A 26,510-nucleotide genomic window follows, 5' to 3' on the forward strand; every position below is an offset into this window, starting at 1 on the left:
GCAGATGATTTATTAAATCTAACCAAATAAAATAAATATGATATTGTAAGATACTTTATTAAATCTAACCAAATAAAAGAAATAAGATACAAATAAAATAAAATAAGCATCAAAGAAGTTGCTATGAAGATTTGTAGAAAGTTTTTTTGTCCTAAAAAAGAAAATATGAAAAAATCTTCACATGAAAAGCTAAGGCAAATATAAAATATGCTCTCTGTTTGGGTGGGAGGCTGCAAAATAAGGAGATGGGTTCATGGCAAACAAAGGTTTTTAAGGGAAATAGTAACTTTTGACTGAGACACTCATAAAAAGCTTGGATTTAAAATTTCAACAAACCTTGAAAACACCATCAGCAAAAGGCCGATAACTGCAGAATGAGGTTGAAAGTGTCAGCTCACCCAAGAGACTGCTAGCAGCCATTATTTTCACTGCCTTGATGACAGACCCTAACCCTGAGGGATCCAGTTATATTGTCTTCTACCTTTCCCCTTCAAAAAAAAGCTTTAAAAATGTAAACTGTAAGAAAATGCAGCAGTCAACAGGCAGACAGCTCTTTTGTATAACCCTCAATGGACACAGCCTTTGTCAGCAGGAGCAGACACTGTCCATTACCATGTGCTGTGTAGGTCTGCTAGAAATTACTTCACAGGCAAACAACCCCACCTTGTAATACAGCGAACAAAAGAATGTTAAGTGTCTCAGGGATGCAAAAAAAAAAATTCAGGAAACTTAAAATGAAATGAGATAAACCCTGTTGAAGGTGATACAACTCTTAAGATGTGATGTACCTGAGGGAGGTTTATATTTTAAACAGTTTGCCATGTGTGTATCCATAGTGTACTTTGTGTGGTTTTTGAAGTGGGTGAGGCAGGTAGGTGTCACCTGCTATATCCTAGATCTCTATGGGGAATAATGGATTACATATCCTTCAATACTCTCCTGAGTCAAGAAAATTTGCTGTCCATAAGTGAAGATGAGATTGGTAAATAGCAGAGTGACAATTTTTGCAATTAAAAGACAGGCTTGACAAAATCAGCAACACTGGATCTGTCAGCTTGTAATTACCAAGCAGATGAATGATAGCTTTTGCTTTTAACACTGATCACATTTTAGGAGTGAGAATTCAGAGTTGATAGCAGCATTGCCCTAAGATTTCCATAAGATTTGGATCATAAGCCTCTGATCAGAAGGCCTGAGATAAAGCTTAATTCCCAAAATTTTCTCTGAAAAATTATGTTTTGTTAATAATGTTCGCTGAAATGTCAACTTCTCTCAACTTGTTTAATACACTGGCTTACTGCTCAGTTGAATATAGAAACAATATGAAAAGCAAGATTTTGATCTGTGATGATTCAATGAAGTAAAACTTAAGAACGATCATTCTGATTTCAAGAGACTTGATTTTTTTCATAACATTGCGTTTATTTCACTGCTAACGAAACATCTGATTTCAAGTGTATGTAGTCAAAATTCTAATACACCTATAAAAATTATTTTTTCTAGGAAGTTAAAAGACATTAAAGTAGCCAAGCGTATAAACAGAAAAGAAAGAAAAATAAACTGAAAAGTGGAATCTATGATCATTCATCAGGAATCCAAAGTAAAACATGAGAATGAGGCGGAAATGAAGGACTAAAAATAAAAAGATGGTTAAAATGGTAAATAGCAGAATAACAGGATTTACTAAGTACTTTGAATTTTTACAGATTTGTTAATAAAATCTTGTTATTTTGAGTCTTCAGAAATTAGATTCATATTGTAATAACTAACTGAAATGATTGTATAAAAATGAGGGAATTGAAAGCAAGAAGTGAGTTTCAAAAACAATTAGGATTTCTGTATTTCTGTTTTAAGAAGAGCTCAACTCAACGCCCTTCTACAAGCCAGATTTCCAAAGAACATTTTATGCTGGGAGGTGAGATCTTTTGAAATTCTGCAGATGTGTGCACATAGCTCTTGAAAATCAGAGAGTCATCTCTTTGGAGAATTGGGCCAAATGATTGGAATTCAGTATATGTTGCACATAGCTTGAATTTTTTTAATGTTTTTATATGGCAGTTATGTGCTTTTACAGAAGTCAACGGAGCCAAAAATCTAGCAGTTCTCATGCTGTTTTAATAGTAGGTGAAGGAGAACATAGCCAGTTAGGACATTGAAGAGTTGTTCATGAAAGGAGCAGGTGAAGGGATATTGTATAGTTTTTGAACATAGACTCTGCAAGCATAGTTAACTCTTTGAGCTCAGCTTTAGCTCTAGTAACCAATATCTGTTCCTAGAAGCTCTATATTAAAAGGGGATTTTGCTGCCAACTTAGAGCCCTCAGCAAAGAAGCTGAGCTACTTTGTCAGCTCTTGCCTCATGCTGTATGTGGTACAGTTGCTCAAGCCATGAGGAAGAACTTGGCTTGGAACTTTATGAAAGAGGTTACTGAAGATGGACAGGGCTGTAATTGCAAATATTTCCTACTCTGCCATATTGTTCATTTGTTCATTGCACATGATTCATGGTGAAGCCTAGGGGTATTCTGCTGCTTTGGTTCCTACCCAAGAGTGGTTTGTCCTGTTTGAAGAGTTCACTGCGGGAGTGAAAGGAATCAGAAAAAGACACAAACTTCATATCAAATACTTATAACATCTCTGAGCTTAGTTAGCACATCCATTGCATTGGAGGGCATTTTTAATACCCTGTAGAATTAAGTTCAGGCAAATACTGGAGACTTTTTTTTTCTGTATCACTCTAGTACTTCATTGATTGCTGATTATTGTAGGGGAGTTTTTGCCAATGACACTATTGATCTTTTCAGATATCTGAGGATGTGTTCCATGACCATAAGCCTCTCTTTAGGGAACTAAATCAAGCCCTAGATTTCTTCTTAGGAATCCCCATCTGTACTCTTATGACTTAAGCTATCTTCAAATTAAATGTAATAGAAGTCCTCTTCCTTTTCTATTTGTTTCAATGCGTGTTTGAAATACTTAATTTCTGGTGTTTGGATGCAAGTCTACTTATCTGTGGCATTTTGTGAAAAAAACTCATTGGAGTTTGCTCTTTTATGTGGAATTGAGTGTTAAGTATACATTTTAGCACAAGTTCAGGAAGGACAATGTGTTTAATTAACTTATTACCTTTGAAGTCCTGTAAGGAAGTTGAATTTATGTTAATGAAAATATGCTTTTAATAACTTTGTTACAACATTTTTAGTCACTGGAAAATGTTAAGAACATTCTGCTCCATTTCAAATTCCAAAACAAAGCATAGTTTTGTATAAGGAGCAGAATTTACTGAGTCTTAATTGTTCTTGAAAACACTGAATTTCTGCTCCTCTATTTTAAAACAGTAGTATGACTACTGCAAGTGTATTTTACTGAAACGGAAGATACAAACCCCAGTTCTCAATAAATATAATTTAAATTGCGACCTTTAATGGCAGCTGGCATGGCTCAGACTTTTTACCTGGCACTGGCAATTGAAAGATATTCTACAAATTCTTGTTTTCAGTTGCACTAAAACCCTTACTTACCTGATGACCAGTTTTATTTGTGTGATAAATTAGATATGATAATTTTTCTCTCTTAGCCGATTTCTGCATATATTCAATTTGTTATAATAATTAAGGCTAGCAGTAGTCTCTAGTATTGCAAAGGAAGGAATTTTCTATTTTTCCCTTACTATTTAAAATCCTAACAGTTCTGGAAAGATGAAAGCAAGGATGGAAAAATGAGCTGAGAGAATTCCTAACTCCCTTCTCTCTCTTTTTACCTTTTTCTGATACCCTGACAAGAATTTGGGATATAAGTTCTCTCTCAAACCTCAAATATTCATGGTTTCTTTTCATTCTCTGACAAAAATATGAAGTTCTGCTTAGTGTATACTTCCTGACTCATCCTGTTTTTCACTGATATCACAAGGCAGAACATTACTGTTCTTCTTTCTCTGGCGTACAGCATTACGCCACTAAGCGACTTTAATTAGTTAAAATGGTAGGGGCCTGAACTCCTTCCAATATTCAATACCAGCTTAGCTTGTCTAACTCCTAACCCTTTGAGCTGAGAAAGACTATGGATCTGGTTTGACTGGATGCCTTTTTGAGGGCTGACTTAAGTGAGCGGTAAAATAAACCCCTTCCAAATGTCATGAGTGGAGCACTTAAAAATACAAGTCCAGGGATCTCAAGGCACTGATGGAAAATCATGGCCTTTCCTTTTCATCAGCAGAATGAGATTATAATTGTAAAGCTGGTTTCTCATTTACTTTGTTCAGCTCCATTTCCTTAAACTGAATGGATTGTCATTGAGATTTATTGGTAGGTATGGCTGTACATCTATGGCTGTGAAAGCAGTTGGTTCAAGACAACACAAAGTCTGATTGTTAATGTTTTCTTTTGGTTGAGCCACCTCTTCACTTTAAGGGCATATTGCTGGTTCATCCTTAGTGGTAAATGTGCCAGGGCATGTGTACAAAGGTCACATTTGCCAGTCCCTGTGCCATAAGGGTACCTGTAGATGCAATGTGGTGATCTCACGGGAGTGCTACACTGAAAAAAAAACCCACCCTGTTCTTCCAAAATGAAAACGGAAAGAATTTCTGCTGGAAAGTGGCAGCTGCATTCTGACATTCATGTAATGGGAGCAACTGAAAGCTTTATGGTGTGTAACTGTGACACTGCATTCCAACATAAGCTTCTCCCTGCCCTTCTTCCAACCAATAAACTATTCTTCCTCTCTTTTCACTCTCACCCCTCCTAATCTTCTTCTGTTTATATGCTTTAATCATAATAGCAACAAATCCATCCCTGCTGGTATTATCACACCGTTGCAAATTTTGGCTGTCTCCTTTGGCACTTCCCTTGTAGATGGAATGACATTGCCCACTTTGATGGGGCTTAATTCTCTATGTAAAATACTGCCCTGTCAATGAATATTTTCTCTATTAAACTATTTTCAGTCCAACAATAAGATACAGATTTTTGGGAGAACAGTTTTCTCGTTATTACCTTAACCCATAAAAAGGCTATTTTTTTTTTTTAAATTCAAACATTTTGGGCAAGTTTTCAGTTACCCAAATATTTGTAGTACAGAGTAATTTACATTTCAGCCCTGTGAGACTTATAAATGTAATGAACAGTCTGTGTGTTTAATATTTTTTATATTTTTAATAATTTGCAAATAGTTCAGTACGTAGAGCTGACCTGTTGAAAAATAGTTTGCAGTGTCTGTAGAGAATACTTCTGAGACTTTTGTGTATTTAACAGAATTCTGAGCTTCAGCTGGAAAAATTCTAGGTGTACTTCTTACTGGAAAATATTTCAAGTAATGTGAAGCAACAGATAGTTTTTTCCTGTGCCATGACCCAGTTGTAAGGTGAGGTATGGAAAGTCCCTCTCCTATTGCTATAAAACAGGTTTCAGCATTAGAAGTAAAGTACACAGAAAATATTGATACCAGCTGAAAGGTGTGATTGAAAGTGTATTTATTTCAAAGGAAATTGTCAAAGGTCTCAATTTACTTGTCAGTCCAAGAGATTAATCTCTAACTGCCATGATTAGTGTTTTATGGTAGCCATGGTCTTCATCTGTCTATCCAAGAATAGATAAGAGAGTCTTGGTTTCTAGAGCTGGGAATATTGTATCTTTGGTCATATCTACATGGAGTGTAGGCTGTCACGTTTAATATCTGGGAAATGATCCTTTGATCAGAATTTATTCCTGGGGCAGAATTAAGACATATTAAAATCTTGAAAATTTTGCCACTAGTTTCAACAGGAGCAATATCACACACCCCCCTGTACTGTAGGTGTAGTCACAGACCAGCAGGAGTACTCAGAGAGACATTGGGCACAGTCTCATTAGGGCTCTTCTTTTTGGTTACTCTGTTTGTGATCACTGATAAAGGTGATTTCTTACTCTCAGCAGCTGTAGCTGGATACTGCTGAGATTTCCATGCCTCTCACTTGGTTGTCCTCAGTTACCTTTGTCCCATTCCAGTTCTTTTGTAATTAAACTCTGCAGAGCAACTTCTAGTATTCTCATAATAATACAGCACAAAGTTAATACTGTAGAAGCCTGATGGTGATTCATGTTTTAGCAGGACTCTTCATATGGAGAGTCCAATGAGTTTGGATGCAGGACTCCAGTGCATAAGGCTCAGAATCAAATTTATGCTAAGTCAGTGGAAACGGGCCTTAAAGTAGACATAAATTTAATCACACCTCACCTTGGTGCAAATGACACTCAGATCCACATACCTAAGGATGTAATCATTGTACCCAGCACTGTATTTGTCATTACACTGGAGATCATGGTTTGAAATACAAATATATTAATAAAAATGCTGGTCCTTGAATTTTGTTTCCATCCAAGTGGAACTGCCAGGAAGCACTGGAAGCTTGGGGTCTTATAGGTGTACTTCAAATAAAATTGGATAATGTATGTTAAATAAAAAAGGTGCCAGGACATGGAAAAACCGTGTGATCACTGTAAAGTATTTTAAACAGATGCAAATTTTACCTGCTATATATATATCATCAGGTAGAAGTTAAAAGAAAATAGTAAAAAAATAAGCAAAAGTTTTAATCCATTTGAAAAAATGTGTGGATTATAAATATTTTAAAATAGTTGGTCAAATTCAGATGTTGAAGGAGGTATCATTTATATTATAATATTGGATATGTTGAATGTAAGAAACAATAAGTTAAATAACATAAAAATTCAGTTTGTTGTGCTTCCTTGTAAAGGAAGGTACCAAAAAGGAAGATACCAAAAAACCTTATGGTCAAGAAATATGAACCAGCTTACACAAAAAGGAAGTTTCCCTTAGATTTACTTGACTGCTTCTTGGCTTACATTTCTGCCATTTGCAAATAGTGACTTTGTCTGATATCACTGAGGTAAGCATTGCCCATACAACTTAATTCCCTTAAAAAAAAAATCCAAATATGACCTTACATTTTGCATCAGTTGGTGCCATTATAGAACATTGTGAAGTTGTGAGAACTGAGTTATGCCCAGTTTTACAAGATGGGTGAAACAGTGTGCCCTGTATCTTTCATTATCTTGTATCTCGAAGGAAGTTAATGCTATTGAAATGTTTGGAAACAACATACTTCTGAGGTTTTCAGGAAGATTTATATGTATGTTTTTTTTCTTAGAGAAACCTCCCAGGAAGCATGTATCTATATACATTGTTTCCTGAAGAGCTGATATAGCTGATACTTCTTGTGTAGGTCCAGATAGGAATAGCTAAAACCATGGGGTATGTGGTTATATGAATTTGTGTTGTCATGAAGCCAGCCTGTTGTAGTCCCTGGAGTTCTCTCTTTTATAAATCAGGATGATGGAGATCTGTCTAAGTTGACCACCTCCCTTAAGGTCAGTAAAATAGTGATGAAGTTTTCTAGAGGTGAGAGGTCTGCATGGGCTGTACCTATGATCAAACAGAAACAAGAATGGTCTCCTCCTCAAGCTGAATTGAATATCCCAATCTATTAGAGTATGCTATAAGTAATTTTAACTATAAAGACATAAAGTTAATTCTGAAAAAAGGAGAGTGCATCAGACACCAAGAGGCAAAGGCATCCTTGACATCAAAGGTAAATGGAAAACAGCACTTGGACTGGAAACAGCCCTTGTCACACAGCCAGCCTGAGCTTAGGATGTGAGTAGTTAATGGAAAAGACTGTAAAGAAAGCTAAGAGAGTCCATCTGTTATGGTGGCTGTAGGTTTGCACTATGTAGATATTGTAAATATCATATATACATATGTTTATGAAATTTAATTATTATTATTATAATATCTGAGATGTTTATGGACTTTTCCATAGTCCACCAAATATTTTTTGTCCTGATGTTAAGTATAGCTTCTGTGCCCTCATCATCAGATGATGGCCTCATCTGCCTTCCTTGGAAGCAGTAAAAAATGACCACAGGTAGAGAGTATATACAGTGTTCGCTATAGCACTGTAAACCTCATTTACATGCTCACAGTAAAATTCATTGAGTATTTGAAATCACAAAGGAATTCTCCACCAACACTGATCTCTGTGTTTTGTTTTGGTAGCATTTTCTCTAGGCTGAAAAAAAAAATCCTTTCCTGGGCTTTTAAAAATATTTTAATTTAATGAGTTCCATATTAGAAAAGGGGGCCCATGAGAGTGATAGTGTTGTGAGTCTGCCATCTTCTCATCCTGTGCTGTATCATCAATTTTGGGGGTTTAGATCTTTTTCCAAAGCATCATAAAATATGTCATTGGGTGCTGGAGGATTTCTTACAGCTTGATGGGAAGGAAATACAAAATAGTTGTGGACTGGATTTAATGATCAATCTTGCGCTGGAGTGTTGAAAAGTTCATCTTATTAACAGAATACTTTGAATTATAAGTATTTTTTCCATGGTGTTCCCAACTTCACTTTTCTTCTGATTTTTTCTCTTTTTTTGGAGGAAGGGTGAAGGCTTTAGGAATAATGTGTGATTGGTTTTCTCCTCCTGAAAGGATATATTTCTTTCCTGAGCATAACCCTGCAGATATTCTGCCAGCTTGCTGTATAACTGAAACATAAATACATTTTTAATTTTTGAATGTTTTAAACATTTACACGAAAGAAGGAATAGCGGGGGGAAAACCTTTGCTTTTTAAGTGAACGCATTTGCTTTTCATCATTCATTTAGTCAACATCTGTAATATGCAGTCCCAGGGCCATGTACTTGCATGAGAAAAGTTGAATATATAAGTAACATCATCAGGCTTTATATTAACTAGTTTTTTACAGCTCCCTGACACAATGTTCTGGTTTGGGAAGTCCAGGCTGTCTGTACATCCATGTAAGGGGGCATTTCTCTTTCTTGCACCATTCCTGCTGGTAACAGTTCAACAGCTGGGACACTATACCTTGATGCAGCATAAAAATTTGTGTCAATGCAGACTCCTAATGCCTGCTTTAACATTTTAGATTTTTCATTTCTTTCCATCACACTTACTTATGTCACTTGTTCCAGCCATAATATTATTGAGTATCCTTTGCATTTATAGCCCTTAAAATTTTGTGTAGGTATGATTCTCCACCCCATTACCTTTTTGCTCCCATTTTGCCATACAATTAATGTGTTTTTTTTCTCTAAATATAACCTCTTCCAGAAATTTTATCATCCAAGCCCCTTGTTAATTTTAGGCTGTATTTATGGCTCACTCTTGGTTGAAATCTTTCCATTTAGGATGTAGAGCACAGGATGCAATCTGCATTATCTCCCAGAGGCAGAGCTTCCTCTGGCATTTGTGATGTGTTTCCTCACTGTGTCTAACATGAAGTTGTAGAGCTTCTCTCTTGTTTGCTTTCTGCACCATATCATATTGCAAACTTGCATCTCCCACTTGTCTTTATCACTGTATTGCTTTCCAAGATTTTTGCTACTCATTCATGCTTTAGATTATTTTTACTTAGCATATTTAAAAATAGTAGTAGCTTCTGAGTTTGTTCTGTGAGCTGAATAATTAAAATACCAAATTTAACTTAACCTCATTATTACACCACTTTCCAGTTCAGGAGTGGGGTGAAGGTGGGTGTTGTTTTGGGGCTCTTGTTGGTGGGCAGGTATTTTCTGAACTTCTGCTTAGGAAAACTACCTTAAACATCATAAAACAGACACCCACGTTAGATCTCAGAAAGGTTGCTTGGCATTTACTGAAGCACCATATCCATGGAAACTGCAGTCTAGCTACAAAAGAGGTAGTGACAGTCAGTATGAAATACCTCTAGCTTCTTGTCTTATACTGCCTATCTGAAATTTGAAGATCAAATCTTCAAACATTCACCTGATATCATAATTACTGCATATTTTCAGTTTTTACAAAAGTAATACATTCTGGTCTTCTTACATTACCATGTTAAGGGGCACCAGTGTATTTACAGTGTTTTCAGTGCTAGAGATCATACACTGCAGTGGATGGGCCTCTTTAGAGAACACTTGCTCAGATGCTGCTTCATGGTAGCATTTCGTTTCCAAAGTATTATTTAGAAGTGTGCCCTGCTGCTTCTCCCTGGATTTTGTTCTATATGATGAAGCTCCTAGTTAGAAGTTGTAGGTCCTCTGTAATTAGTGGGAAGCAGATAATTCTACTAGAAAGTGTTTTTAGATCACTTGATATTTTTTTAGGATCTGTCCATGACAGACTTCAGTTGGGAGTCTTGGGTGATTTAACTCCTATCTCAGGCACCTCAGTTTAGAACCAGTAGTGAACTTGGATAACACTGAACCAAGATGGACTCTGAAAGGGTGAAGGTTTGTTCTCAGTTATTTTCCCACCATTTCATGGTGCAATTTCAGCAGATACCTTTAATATCTGTGTTTGTAAACGCATACACAGTTAGTGATGGGCTGTTCTTTCTTTGCTGAGCATCTGATGAATGATCCCTTGATAACAGAGGGGAGATCTTTATATCCTTGCCAAGGTTGCCCCACAGTGTGTTTAGAATCTCATGCAGACAAAACTGATTATTAAATATCACTGAAAAGGTCAAGGTATTTCTGACTGATTGAGGTAAATATGCTAAAAATTGTATTTAATTTTTTTTTTTTTTATAAAACATAGCAGGGCCCACCCTGTCGCTCCTGTCAGCAAGTGGCAAATACAGCTTAGATTCCAGCCATGAATATTCCGAGACCCAAACTTGATTGCTTCACAGACGTCCTGTATTTAGAAGAATCCCTGGTCTACACTGTTTTTTAACCTGTGCCCAGATGTCCTGCTGCCTTTGGCCAGAATCCTGCCAGAGAACATAGTAAAAGGTGTTGGTCTTGGAGCCTAGGCCCGAGCCTGGTTTCACTTACCAGTACTGAGGTTATGATGCAGACTGGAAAACGTGGGTTTTATCACATGTTAGGAGATAACATTTTTTGTACTGGTTTCACCTCTTTCTCTTTACAGAAGACATACAAGGGGGAAAAACCATGCTAGCTAGTCAACAAGGAGTGCCTCTGCTCTGATAAAGCTCAGGTTATTGCTGTGCTGACAAAGAGAACTGTTTGTTATACTGCTCTTCTGGCACAGCTTAGCTGCTCTGTGCATGTATGCATGCTTTACTGTATTTGTGAATTTGCTCTTTTAGTGTAAGATGTCATTAATATTCATGTAACCAGAGTGCTGGATGGGGATCTCTAGGTATTGCTGTATTTATTCAGGGAAGAATTAGAAGCATGTACCTGAGTATGTGCACGTGTGTGTGTGTGCATGTGTTGGACTTGGCACATGCCCAAGGTAATGCCAAGGCCTAATGCCTTAGAGGTAAAGGCACTGAAGTTGTCAAGCAAAATTTAATCCAAAGTTTATGTGGGAAATGGATCTATGGACTGCTTGCATGCTTTTATGCTCAGTCCTTAAAAGTTCATTTGATTTTACATACTCACGTTTTATATCTTTGGCGCTATTGTTTGGGTGCATATGTTTCTATGTAAAAGGAAAATAGCATCCTGGCCTTGTAAATCATGTTCATCCTTAGGATCATTGCTCTCTGCTGCTGTCCTGTTGCATTTACACTGCTGTGCTCTAACCTACATGAAAACATGAACTGGGTCATTGTATGTTTAAAGGTGGCATAAGGTAGTTCTACTGAACAGTAATTTCTTCAGACACTGGGAGAGAATTTCTGTCTGTGTGTCTGTGCATCCTGAATGTGCCTTCACAGCTCTGCATGTGTTGATTCCCTTCAACAACTCAATCCCTAGCTGGATCCTCAGGATACCTATGGAAATTCTACCAGAAGGTCCTGTGATCAACCCTGGATCCTTGATTCACTTTGTTCTCAAACTGTGACAATTCAAATACCCTTAGTGAAGTTGAGCTGACAAACATGAACATGATGCTGTTGGTGACAGTCAAAAAGTCTGTTTTTCTTAGGGAGCAAGAGTTCCTTCAGCCCGTCAGAGAATTTAAGAGTGTTATTTAGTTTTACCAGCATGTTCACAGAGTTGCATATACTAACTGCATTTGTCTTTAAAATAAATTCAGCTCTTCAGGGAGCATGTTATGTGCCTCATAGAAGACATTTTGTAGAAAATTTAAAAATCTTTCCTTCTGTCACTTAATCTCACAGATTTTATATAATGGAATTAGAAGTCTGGAAAGAAAGAAATAGAAAAAAATAGAATGCATCTGATGCCAGGACACAAAGGGAAAATTTGGGCACTAAGAAACAGGAAATGTAGAAAATTTTAAAGGAAACTTTGAAATCAAGTGCTTATTCCTCTACCCTGTTCTATAGTCCCTGTATGTTGGGAGGAGTCCATAGAAGATGTTAACAGAAGATTCTTGTGCACTAAGCAGCCACTAGTGAACTAAGCCACCATGACATTATTTGTAACAAAAAATATAAACTTTCCTATAAAATGTTCGTTATTTACAATTTTTTACATTTTTGTTTTACAGAAACAGTTTGGTTACCCAGAAAAGTAACCTTCAGTTAGAGCAGAGAATTGTAATTTACCATACAGTTATTTAAAATATTCCAGCTTTTGCAACGTATATTTTCATGTGGAGTCATCTAACTTCACAAATTTCAGTTTATTTGTCTATAAAAAGCATGCTAAGACTTCTCTGTGGTGCTTAATTCTGATAAAGCACTTTGAAATAACAGTTGTAAGATCTTCTGTTAACTGTGTTTGAAATATTTGTTTTCTTACCTTTTTAATATGCCAAACATTTGTTTAGAATTACAGGAGATCCATAGGGTAAAGTAGAAGAAAATGCACACAGTATGTTTTTGATTTCACACCAGGAGAAAAAAAGTGTTTTGTCATTTGTGTCCATTCTTTGGCTCTTTTGCTGTCATGAAATCCTGTGGATTTGTTGATATTGAGCTGTGACAGAGTTCACTGGTGCAAAAACCAACGACATCTTAAACTGACCAAGAAGAAATTATTCAAGATTTTAAAGTAGATCTCTATATTTTACATATTATATTCTATTAATGAGTGAGTAAAGTGAAGTGAACGGGCAAATCCAGCAGGTCCTGCTGTGGGGAGAGGACAGCCCAAGCCAACACTGTCTGGTTTATCCTGTGCGTTTTCTTGGAAATCTGCTCAGCACAGCTGTGGCAATAAAGCACAGAATACTTCCCTGATCCTTGTTGTTTTGCCTGCAAGTTTCTGCATACTGAGTAGAAGAAATTGTGTGATTAATGTGGCATTCTGTGTCAAGGATAGACTGTAGATTACCGTTAAGTGCATCATTATGTTATCTTTGAGAAATTTACTAGGTTTCACCTGACAGATAATAGCTTTTCTTCTGCCAGCACAAGAGGGGAATAACAAACTAATACATGGAGTGACCTAATATATATCAAAAGAAATGCTGCTTTTGACAGAGAAGCAGCTCTTGCTTTTTGAAGGGTTTTGAAGGAATTTTAAATTAAACTTCCTCACTTGTTTTCTTTCCAGAGCTGGCTGTGTGGGTGCAGTGCTGTGCTTAGGCTCTCCATTACTGAGCACCGGATGGTGCAGTGACTCTGATGTAACACCTCATGGATTGTTTCCTTCCTTCTGCCCCCTGATTTGAAGTCTGAGTTCCCTTTGGGCTCTGAAATGCATAACTGGTGTGGGATCTGAGCCTTGTGATCTTTTTGGTGGTGGTTATTGTATTGACCATTTCTGCCATCCCAGTTATCAAGAATGGGTTATGCAGCAGGAGCAAGTGCTTTCCAAAAGCCTCCCTGCTCAAAAGCCAGTGAGAGCCTCCAGCAACCACTGCTTCTGTCATTAAAACAGTGTGAACCGGTGATTTATTTCTGAGGAAGTTTCACTTTCTGGTATTTTCTTCAGTGGACCAGAATATTTTTATTTTATGGCTCTGATAGAGATATCTCAGCATACCTGTGGTCTGTCATGAGCAGGGGTGGTCTGTTCATTGAGATCCAAGGGACAGGACTGAGAAAGCATGGCTGTAATTACTGTATTCACCTACTTGGAGCCTCCTCTGAAAAAAAATCTTTGAAATGGCTCTTGCTCTTTTCTGTTGGTCAATGTTTGCCTTTTTGCATCCTGACTGCTTTTCTCTCCTATTTTATTTCTATTAGCAAAATGTCTCTCTGTATTAAGAGCAGGTAGCATGGTGTGACAGCCCTCTCCAGGCCCTGGCTGTGTGAGCTCAGAAGGCATACACCTGGGGGCCTGAGTCTGCACACAGCATTTCTTGTGTAATCAAAACTGGCTGATTTCAAAAGCATTGACCTCCTGTTGTTGGCATTGAAGGACTTAACTGCTCTGAAAATTAAGTGACTTCTTTCAGTACTGGTTGTAAGTGGCATCCAGTTTTCAAGCATGATTTTACATTCTCAGCACCATCATTTATTTACCAGTCCCTTAAAGAAGTGATAATACCCATTCAAACTTCAAATTGTAGCTGAAGAATATATTTCAACTCATTCAGTAGAAGGCACTAGTGGAAAATATTACTGTGGGGATGTTTTTAACTTTATCCAATTTGCATACTTGTAGTATTTTTATAAGGAAACCATTTAAACATTTTACAAAAATCCTTTGCTGGTGTGGTTGAAACTATTAAATTGTGCAGTGTTAAGCAGCAACTTATTGGAAATTTAATGGTTTGGCTTTTTTGTACTCTGTTCTCGTTTTAATCAAAACAAAACAACTTGCAACTTTTACTGCAAATCCAAACCCAAGTTTGGACATAACCCTTATGCAGTGAAGCTGTGAAGGTACTCAGTTGTCATTTTGTCATGTTGCTTTGGATAGATTTAGATAAAAGCTCAATTGAAAGCCTGGATTGTACAGGAATGTATGTGTGGAATCTTGCTAGAAGCCTTTGCTTTATTCTTTAATATTTATATGGACCAGTGATCCTGGGAAGTGAATCATATTCATTGGGGATTCTTCCTAAACAAAGCACCTTGGTAAATACCATGCTGTTACGGAATGGGTATTTAATATTCCTTGTTTTGAGAGCTCACTTTTCCTGTAAAATAAGTAGTTTCTCTTCCCTCTGTGTTCTAAAATTTACTGTGCAGGTCATATATTCCTGAAGTTAATGGACTGATTGCTCTAGATACAGAAATATATAAACAGTGTCAAAAGGGAAACTCCCCAAGTCCCCACTCCTTCCTCCTGTGGTGCGTGTTGAAAGAATCAAGAGCAGAACATTCTGGGCTGGTTTGTTCTCTGGATGCATGCTCAGGCCATGCACCATTTCATTCTCTCTGTGATATATACACACTGCTAGATGAGGGAGTAGGAGCTGCCTTGGCATCCACATGAGTTATGTGAAGAGTTTGCAGGTAATGTTAGCTTTTGGTTCTTAACAAAATGTAGAACTTCTGAGACACTGCATCAGATTATAGGCCCTTAAACCATTTGGGGTTGGAGCCCTGTGAAATGTAGAGTTAAAAATTAATGATTAAATAGAAGCAGCTGCCTTGGTGACTAAACAAAAGAACATCTATTCCTTGAATAGTGAACTTTAGTGTAGGTGCTGTCCTGAGTGTTGAAATCTCACAGTTCAATAGCATGATAAGTGAATAACTGGTAAATAAATTGGCCAGTTGTACAAATACTGTTGATTGTCACAACAATCAATAGTGACAATTACAGTATAATTTAAGAATGCTTGTACTGTTTTTAGTGGGTTGACCAAAGCAGAGTCAAGGATAGGTGGTACACATCCTGGACACGAGGTGTGTTTGCCTTCTGTCGAATCACTGGCCAACTTCCTGTAGTCCCTGGATCCATTTGAGTCTCTGTTTCCAGAGTCTTCTCTTGCTCAGCTCTCTGCCTTTCCATGTGCTTAACAGATAAATATTACTGGACTTTGAATTGGGGGTAGTGTAAACTAGGTGAATCTGAATATTACTCTCTAATATTGTTAATATTTGTGCATTATATCTAAACTTATGGTAAAATATACTGTATTTTTGTTATATAAATAAATATTTGTAATACTTCTTTTATTTTGACTGATGGTTTTCTCAAGAAACTTAAATGAATTATGAGGAGGGTTACTATAAATAAAGGCATCATTAACCTTTGCACATTATTTAATGGTATTTATATGTCATTCATAGTTATGACAATACATGGTGGTTATATAGCCAGTGTCCTCCATTTTCAGAATAATTTGTTTTATATTAATTCTGAAAAATTTAACTTGAATAAAATTCTGTGCCATCTGCCTGATTTCAGGTAGTGTAAACTGTGTATAGATAAATTCCAGGCATTTAAAAAGTAAAAAGACAAAAAATTATTAACTGATGGTGAGCATTTGAATCTTATTAATTTCCTTAATTTTACCTGAATATTTCTACTTCATTTATTTCAAGACACAAATAGGACATGCTTTTTTGTATGTGTCATTATAACAAATTGGGTTAAATCTCATATCTACATTTCTGTTGCAAAGAAGTTGAACTAAATCTTTTAAGTAATTCTGCAGCCAAATGCACATTTCAAGATCATGTCTTGGGAATTCAGCAGTACATTAAGAAATAGTGGATAAATGTTTAAAAAATACGAATTTTACATTTCTCTGTTATTGTCTGCAAAGGGTTTAAAAAAGAAATTAAATAAAATTATCCTGCATTTTTTAAATTTGTGGGTCATTACAAAATGCAGGAATGTACAGGATGGGGTAACAGTTTTCTTGGTTTCTCCCTTTTCTGCCAAGGTTTAGCAGCTTTCTCTGTGGTTAGTACAGCCATCCAAGCAACTAATCCTATATCTATAAACTGCAATGTCAAAGGATTAAAGTGTGCCTGGGAACGCAGGTCAAATCTGCTTTAGATCACAACAGTTTGGGTTCAGCTCCTAGCTGAAATATCACACAACTACCATGTAATTTAGTACAAGTTTTGCATTCCAATACTTCAGCTGCTGGTTGCCTTTAATAAAAAGAGGCCCAGGATTGATTTCCCTGAGAAGGTATTTTTCTTTGTCTCAAACCAAAGCAGTATCAGCTGGAAAGCAGAAGGATTTATTAAAATAGTATTTTTATATAAATAACTCTTTCAAATTCTGCTTTTAAAATTCTGTAAGAAGTACAGTTTCTGATGGTGGGTGCATGACACAGAGGTTTCCCTTCCCTCTCTCTGTCTGGCTGAACACAGTGACTTAGGAGACAGGGGGCAGTGGTGACAAGTTCCTGCCTGGCAGTGTGTCTCCTCTGGGACTTCTCCACCCCTCCAGGTGCCCCGGAGTGACAGCTGTGAGGCTCTGCAAGAACAGTAACCAGAACAATGGTTCACCTGGCTTGAAGGTGTTGCTGAGGTTGTCAGTCTACAACCTGCTTCTATAAAAATAGCTACCATGAAAAAAACCAGACGAGTCATTTTCCTGCAGACTCCTTCTGAAGAAAACAGACCCACTTCTTACAGAAGCCTGCTGCCTCCCTGAGCTGGGTTAAAGATGTGAACAGAAAGCCTCCCATCTTCCCACGCTGGTACAGCTCTTGGATTATTATCAATTATTGGTTCTTCAGGCAGATAGTAATGAAATTGCAACAAGCAGCCCAAGGACAATCAAGAGAGACTTCAGGGCTTTGGGACAACTGGTTAAGGAATCAAAAGCACAGTTGGTATTCTCTGGCCTTCCAGCTGCAGGGAATGATGAGGGAAGAAACAGGAAGAACCAGCAGATCAGTACCTGACTCTGACCAGTTGTTCTCTGAGTATCCAGACATGGACAGTGAGCAGAATGAAGCCCCCATAATGTATGGGGAAATGGTTAGTGACCTGCTACCCAGCACAGACACACAGTTGTCAGTGACCAGCAGGACAAGGGCAGTGATTGTCACCCTGTACTGGGCAATGTTGAGGCCATACCTCGAGTGCTGAGTTCAGTTTTGGGTCCCTCATGATAGGAAAGACCTTGAGGTACTGGAGTGTGTCCAGGGAAGGGCAGGAGAGCTGGGAAGCACAAGTCTGATGAGGAGTGGCTGAGGGAGGTGAGTGGAGAAAAGGAGTTTCAAGGGGACCATATTGCTCTACAACTACCTGAAGGAAGGTTGTGGCCAGGTGGGGATCAGTCTCTTTTTCCAAGGAACAAGTAATAAGACAAGAGGAAAAGGCTTGAAGTTGTGCCAGGGGAGGTTTAGATTGGATATCAGGAAAAATTCCTTCACAAAAAGGGTTACCAAGCACTTAATAGGCTGCCCAAGGGAAGTGGTTTATTCACCGTCCCTGGAGGTATTTAAATGATGTATAGATGTGGCACTTGAGAATATGGTTTATTTGTGTATGTGGCAGTGCTAGGCCAACAGTTGGACTCAGTGATCTTAAAGACCTTCTCCAACCTAAAGGATTCTGCGATTTTATTATATTTCCTGAATTTTTGCAGTTTGTTCTGTTACAATGCGCAGATTGTGTAAGCATCTCTGGGTGGCATTCCCTGCCTTCCATTGGAGGGCTGCTGGGACCGGGAGTGCTGCACACAGGTGTAGAGGCATACATCAGCTGCATCTCATCTGGGAGTAAAGAAATATAAAATATATTTTACAAAAATAACAATCTAATTTACACAACATGTAGAATGATATGCACTAAGCAGACATATGTTACTACATTTATTGATATTGAGTCACCAAGAAAGCCCAGCTGTTTATACCTTATTATCTACCAATGCAATGTCCAGATCCTCTCTTACTTTTTTTTATTGATACTTCTGTTAGGTAGGGTTGTGTCTCTTTGAGGGTTATTCCTATATGAGTTATAGCAATATATTTTTACTTCCAGAAAAAAGTTGCAATTGTTCTTTTAGAATATTTGCTTGATGTTAGCATTGAAATATAACTATGAGTAAATGTATTAACTCACTTTTGATTAGTATGGGTGGGTGTGACTTTAATTCATTTCTTTTTACTTTAAGGCTGTAGTGTATTATTGTAACATAAACTAATTACCACCTTCAGAAAGTCTATTTCATTATAAGATATAAAAAGCAATATCTTATGCCAGTGTACCCCTTGTAGTGAAGAGGCTGTATGCTTCTTGTTCTGACCAAGTTTACCTGTATTAAGCTGCAAATTGAAAACCCTGTATGTTGTCAGTTTTTAAAGTTACCATCACAGCAGCTGACATTTTTAAATTTGTTTGTTTGGTTTACTTAGAGAAAGCAGTTTACCAGGTGAAATGAAAAGCAGTGTACTTTTCCTGAGATAAAAAGCCCGCCGGGACTGAGCCGAGGGCTCCTGCCTGCTGCCCTCTGCTGGGGTTACTCCTGCTGGTGCTTCCAAAGGCCACTCACCTCTTGAGTTCTTATCATAAAACATCATTTTGTAACTGTGTACTTGTTTGCTTCCTGTTTTAAAAGACTGAATCTGGGCACATCACACACCTTTGGGGCAATGTGCCTGGAAGCTCAGTCTCACTGCGATGGAGATTCTTGTAAAGGTTGGGTCTGCAGGCTGGGCTGTGCTGCTGTGCCTGGAAGCTCAGTCTCACTGCGATGGAGACTCATGTAAAGGTTGGGTCTGCAGGCTGGGCTGTGCTGCTGTGCCCTTGCTGACGGTGCTTTCTGTGCCCTGGCAGGTCCTGCGCTCCGTGCTGCTGTTCCCGACCATCGAGCGCATGGCTCAGTCCCCGCAGGGCAAGCTCATGACGCCCCTGCTGTGCAAGCTCCGCTACGCTCTCTACATGCCCGTGTTCCTGCTGTCCTTCCTGCCCGAGGGAGTCAAGGCCTCCCTGGTGAGGTTTGCTCTGCGGGGGATGAAGACCTGTGATGAGTCTTCAATAACAACCTCCATAAATCTCTTCAGTGTCGACTGCATTGGTGAGCACCTTTCTGTGTTAAACCATCTTTTGTATTTTTCTCATTTAGTAAATGTTGATTTAGTTTTTTAGTATTAAAGCATGAGTTTTGAGGAATAACAGATCTAGTCTTTTCTAAAATTAAGACCATGGGTACAGGAAAGTCTTGTATGAGTAAATTAATCTTAAAGGCAAAATAACAAAATATTTTCACAAAGAATATATATTTCTTAAGCAAACTGACCTATACTACTGACATGATTTCTCATGTGATTAAAACACTCTTTTTACAATGTACTTTATGTGACTTACATCTGCTTAGTTTTTGCATTTCATTCATATTGGATGGTGAATGTAAATCAGTAATCAGTTTCACAAAGAGTTCTTTGCATCTGTTTTTATTAAGCTGTTTTAGCCAGCTGTGTAGATTCTGTCATCTGAATTGGAATATTGGTAAATTCAGAAAAGGACCTTCAGTCTACAAAGACTCATAGAATTTACTTTATGCACTGAATTTCAGCACTTTTTTGGGCACAAAGAGAAAGATTAACGCTCCTCCAGTGTATATTGTACATATATTTTACACATTCTAGCAAGAGAAACAACTTTTAAGAAGCAGAATAATTTCAGATATATTATGTTAAGTTTAGAATGAAAACCAGAACGTGAATTGTGCTATACTCCAGGTATTTTGGTAAGTTAACAGTTTAAAACAATTTGGAATGGAATTGACATGCTAACGCAGTAATAATAGCAAGAAGGAAGTTTTGATTGCGTTAATAGTAGTAAAAACACATTCCTACATTTCCAGTTGGGCTCTGTCTTCTATCAGTTAAATTTTACTTACTAATCATCCAAACAGATGTGCCAGAGTAACTGGGATTGCATTGAGGGGCTGTGCCTTTCATGGATCTGTGGCTCTGTGTGGGAGGCTCCCTGTACGACTGTAGGGTTTGTGCTGCCAGCCTGGAGAGCCCCACTTTTACAGACTGGACATAATGACAGTCACTCCCGTGCAGTGCCCTGTGCCTGACAAAAGCAGACTCCTGCTTGCTAATACACATTTCTGATTGAACTCCTATAGTTTGTGGCTTGAATTCCTATTAATTGATGACAGTTTCGTGGTGAGCAAGGAGAAAGCAAGCATGCAGTCATACCTACATGAGGTGCTCAGGTGTCTTCCTTTGATAGTTTTGTCTCAGAAAAAGGTATGTGGGGGTCTGTGAGGTCACATCTCCACAAGCCAGGAATCCTTCTCTGGTCCCCACAGATAAACTTGTACCTCTAAAATACAGGTTATACACAGCCAAGGTTGTATTGGAAATGGTCCTTGGCCTGTGTTAACCTCCAAAAAACAGGGCCAGCCATTGTTTGTATGTGTTGTTTGGCCCAGGCCACACTGCAGCAGCAGGAATAATTGAACAGAACGGATTTTGTGTTCTGCTGTTGGAGGCTGACCCTCTGAGCTCTTTAGTCCCCAGGTGAATGAGCCAGGTTGATGTGTGCCTGTCAGCCTGTTGTAATTTCCTCTGCGTACCAGTGTCTGACCTGTGTCCTCGCTGTAAGGTAAATTGAGGCAAGAAACCAGGCTGAAGGCTCTTCACTCATGGGATGTATTCTCTGCCTATGTTCAGTTTGTTGCCTGAATTAATTCTACCAGAGTGAAAACCCCTGGGAGCCAAAGCCTTGTAAAACTTGCATAAATAGGCCTTATTGATGGAACTAGTTCTTTTGGGCTTGTGATAGCATCTCTCTCAAGTAGAATTCCCCTTTGGTTTGCATCTTTGGAAACTGATGGTGTTTTACAGCCCAGTGACTCAGGACCACATGTGTGGATTAATAATCTCTGAGCATCCGGATATTGCCTGTTAACCTTCTCTTTTATTGTTTGAGGACAATAGAAAATGTTAGCATTCAGCAAAAATTTGCTAAATCTAGCACAACAACTGAGTGTGTCTTATGAGACTGCTCATCTGTGAGTTACTGAAGCCTCTGAATTTTTGGTAGACGCTTTTCTGAACACTTCCTTTTCCCCTAAAAAATTACTAGATATAGTTCAGAAACATTCAGCAAATGAGGTTGTTTCTTCTCTCCAGGAAGGTTGCATGTCAACTCATTAAAAATATACATATTGCCTTTGGCATGTAACTCTGTTGCATTACTGTAATTGTAATAAAAGCTGTGATTAAGGGCAGAAAAGATGGTAAAAGTTTCCTTAAATCTAATACGTCCGTTAAAACAACCCAACCTGCCAGGGATTTGTTACCACATCCAAAGCTTAGTCACAACAATGTTTTCTCTCCTCTGAAAGGAAATGAGATTTGAAAACTTAATTAGAACAGAACTCTAAGACCAAGTGCTTCTCCCATTGCCACTGAGAGTGAAAAGCTCCATTCAGTTGCTGCAGAATCAGGCCATTGGCTGAAAGAATCAGTGAAGGAAGAATTACATTACCTATTATTGCCCCACTTCCAAATTATGTTTGTTCCTGCTTCTTATCCAAACACGTCTTTCTGTTGTTCTAACTCCATAGTTGATGATATATGGAAGCCCCAGTTACACAGCAAGAGGAATTGTGATGACACTGTCCAGAAAGGGAACAGAATAAAATGTCTTGTCCCAAAGAGGAAACAGTACAGAAGGAGAAGAGACAGCAGGGACTGTAAAGAAGATGGATTGTAAGGAAGGATGGGAACATACAGTGTATAAATAATAAAGGACCTATAAGAAACAAGCAAAAGGGGCTGAAGGGCCTTTGCTTACCTGGTTTAACTTCTAGCAAAGATATCTTAGGGCAGAAAAAAGCATTATAATGAACAAACAAGCATTTGGGTACTTGTATTTATGAACTTAGGAGATCAATAGACAGAAATATTAAACATTAGTGACCCTGACTTATCTGAAACATTGTCACTCTGTTTATTCAGGCTAGCAAAACAAGGCTACCCCTATCTAACACAGCAGTGGTGGTTCTACAAATCATGTTTAGTCCTGAAGTGCTGGAATACTTTGGCACTCCAGTGCCCTGAAATTTGTAAACAGTTTTTTGGTGACAGATGCCAGTAGCAGACTTACAGTGACAGTAAACCATTCTATCTACATGGAACAGGATTTATTGTCCAGCCGTTCGACTGGCAAACTTCCTCCATTTGTTTCTGTAAAATTTCCACAAAAGCACAGACATTACATAATGGGTAAACACTGCACAGCTTTTTTGAGAGGCAGGCTCAAAGGTCAGAGGTTAATGTCTGGATGACAGGGAAGATACAGATAAGCACAATAGCAAGAAAAACCTCTAACTGGCCCAAATGAGGTGGGTCCTTTGTGATCTTGAACCTGTGACTTCCCTGGAGGAATCTCCCTGTTTGTTTAACCTGGTCGGGGAGCAGGGGAGCACTGCAGCCTGGGCCAGGGCAAGGTCTGCTTTGTACTGTTGGGGCAGGTTAGGAAGGAGGGGACTCAGAAGCCTGAAACAAGGCTATCAGATTCATTTAGGCTGTCACATAAGTGAAAGCTGGAAATAAGAGATGCCTAGTTAATTTAAGCATCCAACAGAAGTTGTAAAACAAATAAGATAAAACTCCAGAATTGTGTTTCAAATTTTATCTTGTTCCAAGTATGGAAACATTCAGATTTCATGTGGAGGGTTTAAATTTCCCTTGTTTTACAGAGGCAAAAAGGGCTATAGCAGTTTCAGGCACTCCACAGGACTGTAAAGAAAGCAAGTCCCAGCTGAGGTATTGAGGCTTGTCTCCCAGCTGTAGCTGCTTCTCCCTCTCAGATGTACAGGATGACAAAATTAAATCCCTGAGGTGCCAGGGAGTAAAAGATTTTATTGTGGGATACATTTTACACAACTATAAAATAGCATCTTTGAGATTAATTTATATCAAAAGCCAGTAAAATGTAAGCTTCCAGTTGCTATGAAAATGGAACAGAAGTTTTTACATTGACGACTCAAGTTATTTTAAAAGTTTATTTCCAGGAAGCCAACTGGGAGGTAGCATTCTGGGTTTGAATTACCCAGCCTCAGGAGTTATCATGGCTTGAGATCTGTTTCTATTCCAATTCTTTTTATTTATCAGAGAGATTTGAAATGTGACATTACGGTTGGTCTCCATCTGATCACTATGAACATCATGCTGTCTGAGTAGCTGGCTCTAAAGCAGGAAAGGCGAATCACACCCTGCAATGACCGATGCGTTTTACTGATCACAGAGGGACTCTCTCTACTAGAAACCAAAAGCAGAGGGAGATAAATGTCATTCAGAATCCACTGACTGTTCTTTTTGCTTCAGATACCAGAAAACAATGTGTTCCAGATTTTCTATGCAGCTTTTACCCTTGCTGCTAGGACAGTCACATATCTCATACTTTGTCTGCATTAGAATTTACAGCTGCTGATTTCTAGTGAGAGTCTTGTTATTTGTTTCCTGCCTTCTTTGAAAACTCATTTTACATTTTCACCTCAATTTCCTGACAAGTAAGATGGGAAATTTTTTTGAGATCTTTTCCTGGGACTGAAGTGCTGTGGAAATACCCATCTAACCAAAATGTTTGGGTAAGGACAGCGCATCCTGTTGTGTTCATGGAACTCAGTAGCACCTCCACCTATTCTGCTTGTTTTTCAGATATAAAAACCTGTGCTTAAGGTATTAGGTAAGCACTTGATAAAAACCTTCACATGAAATTGTGAAATAAGAGGTTTTGCCCCTGAAAAATATTTTTAAAAGCTATGTAATTGCACATATAAAATTTAGTTTATATGTGCAATTACATAGCTCTTTCTTGCTCTGCTTTTTAAATTAAAATGCAACAGAAGTTATGATGGGCAGATGGAAATTCAGCACAGAAGGCATAGTTCTATTGATTTTTATTTTGTTTTATGGAAAAAAATCAGAAGAGCTCTGCCTTCCATGCTGAATGGAACAAAACCCATCCATTGAGGCATGCACAGCCAAGGAGGATATGCACATTATATACTCATCTAGGTTTTATTTTTCAAATGCTGTACCACCATGTTTAAAAAAGAACCCAGTGTTCAAGACAATGGATGAGCTATTGGCCAGCATCACATAGCTGGTCAGCAGCAGAGCTCTACATAGACCTGCATCCCAGGGCAGCAACTTGATCTACTGAACCTGCCTAGCCACTAGTTTAATCTAAAAATACATATATGGATGTCAGTCATGAGCAGCTTCCCCAAACCACACTGGCCAGACAGGCTGGTGCATGCAGTGCATTTTAAAATAGAGACAGAAATTGATACTACAAAGGATTTCAGGTAGCACCTTTCAGTCTCACACCTACATCTTTACCATCCTACCATCATAGTAGGCAGGAGAATAAAAGCTTTCCCTACACTCTGGGCACTGGGTAACTGTGCAGATCTTTGAACCCAGACCAGAACATTTTCAAGTTGGTTTTCCAGGCTGATGGAAATCCAAGTCCTGGTAGTAAAAAGTGATTGCTTTATTTCTTCTGATGAATGTACATTGCAGATAACTTCTGGCTACAACACAGAAACTATTTCAAGGATGTTTTATATTTAAATATGTGTAGAATTTCAGACATGATGGATAGCCAGACAAAATTTCATGGTGAACAGAAATTACTGACATGGTACATAAATTCCATCTACATAAACTAAATCATGTTACATCTGTGCAGAATAGTGCAGTATATCACAGGTGGGCAAAAACAGTGGAGCTCAGCAGGTCTCCTCTCTTCCTATGTGCATTCTTTGATGCTCAGTGGGACAGAAAGAGGTCAGAAATTATACAACAGATAGTCTCTCCTTCTTCACTAACATCTGATTAATTAGGCTTCAAGAGAAGTCTGTCCTGAAATCAGGTAACTCTACAGCCATCTCCTGAAAGATGTTTTTTGCCCCCTGAATTTGCTCTGCCAGAAGGCTGCTTTGGTAGCCCAGCAGCCTGGCCCAGTGTGCAAAAACCTCTGGTCCTGCAGTGTTTCTCAGCAGCCTCTTGTGTGCTGTCACAGCTCAGTCCTATCCACTTCTGACATTTTAAGTGATGATCGTAATATGTGTTTCTGCAAAGTGTTTAAGAGCGTGTTTCCTTACCTGTGGAAACACAGTAATATTTTATCACCTGCTTCGAAGGAAAAGGCGCCAAAGAATAACAGTCTTTAATATTTTCATGTTTCCTTTGCTACTGTTTATTTTCCTGTGTGATGCCTGACTAAAATGTTTGTTTAATGTAGTCGGACAACTCACCTTACCAAGGCAGCACTTAAGCTGATGGAAAAACCTCACATCTGCTCTATTCTTTCTGTGTGAATAAACTTTTCCTTATTTCAGAGTGGGATGCTCATATTAAATTACTGGAGGAAGGCAATGACTTTTATGTATTTATAGTCCTATTTATTTATTAAAGTTAATCTGCTTCATAATTTACCCCATTTCCAAAAGAAAGAAAGATGTTTAATGAGGACTTTTATTACTTGCAAAAGCTTTTACTTTCCTGTGAAAGCCTTATGAAAATAATAGTAATAATGTGGAAATTTCTCATTTGGTCTGTTTCTGTTAATTATTCCTCTCTTTCTTCTTGGGGGAAAACCCAACATAAAAAACTCCCATCATAAATATTACTCATAAGGCGTGAATGTTTTGATAGTGGAACTGCTGATCATTTCCATGAAATGTGAGGCACAGTTGGGATTTGGTTGGGGAAGGGGAGATTGTTTATTCACCCCTGGTGAGGCTAAATCCCCAGGGACACGATTTACGCCCACAAATTTACAGTGAGTCTAA

General features: G+C 38.2%; 1 protein-coding gene across 1 annotated transcript in view; it reads left to right on the forward strand.

Annotated features, from left to right (window-relative positions):
* Positions 1 to 26,510, forward strand: part of LDAH (lipid droplet associated hydrolase) — a 117,583-nt gene that overhangs the window by 58,119 nt on the left and 32,954 nt on the right. The window contains exon 5 of the mRNA XM_071440037.1: positions 19,517 to 19,757. Within this exon, the coding sequence (XP_071296138.1) occupies positions 19,517 to 19,757 (241 nt within the window). The remainder of the gene's footprint in view (positions 1 to 19,516; positions 19,758 to 26,510) is intronic.

This window comes from Agelaius tricolor, unplaced genomic scaffold, assembly GCF_023055355.1.
Source record: "Agelaius tricolor isolate 1412-34295 unplaced genomic scaffold, bAgeTri1.0.p SCAF_1, whole genome shotgun sequence".
Taxonomy (NCBI): domain Eukaryota; kingdom Metazoa; phylum Chordata; class Aves; order Passeriformes; family Icteridae; genus Agelaius; species Agelaius tricolor.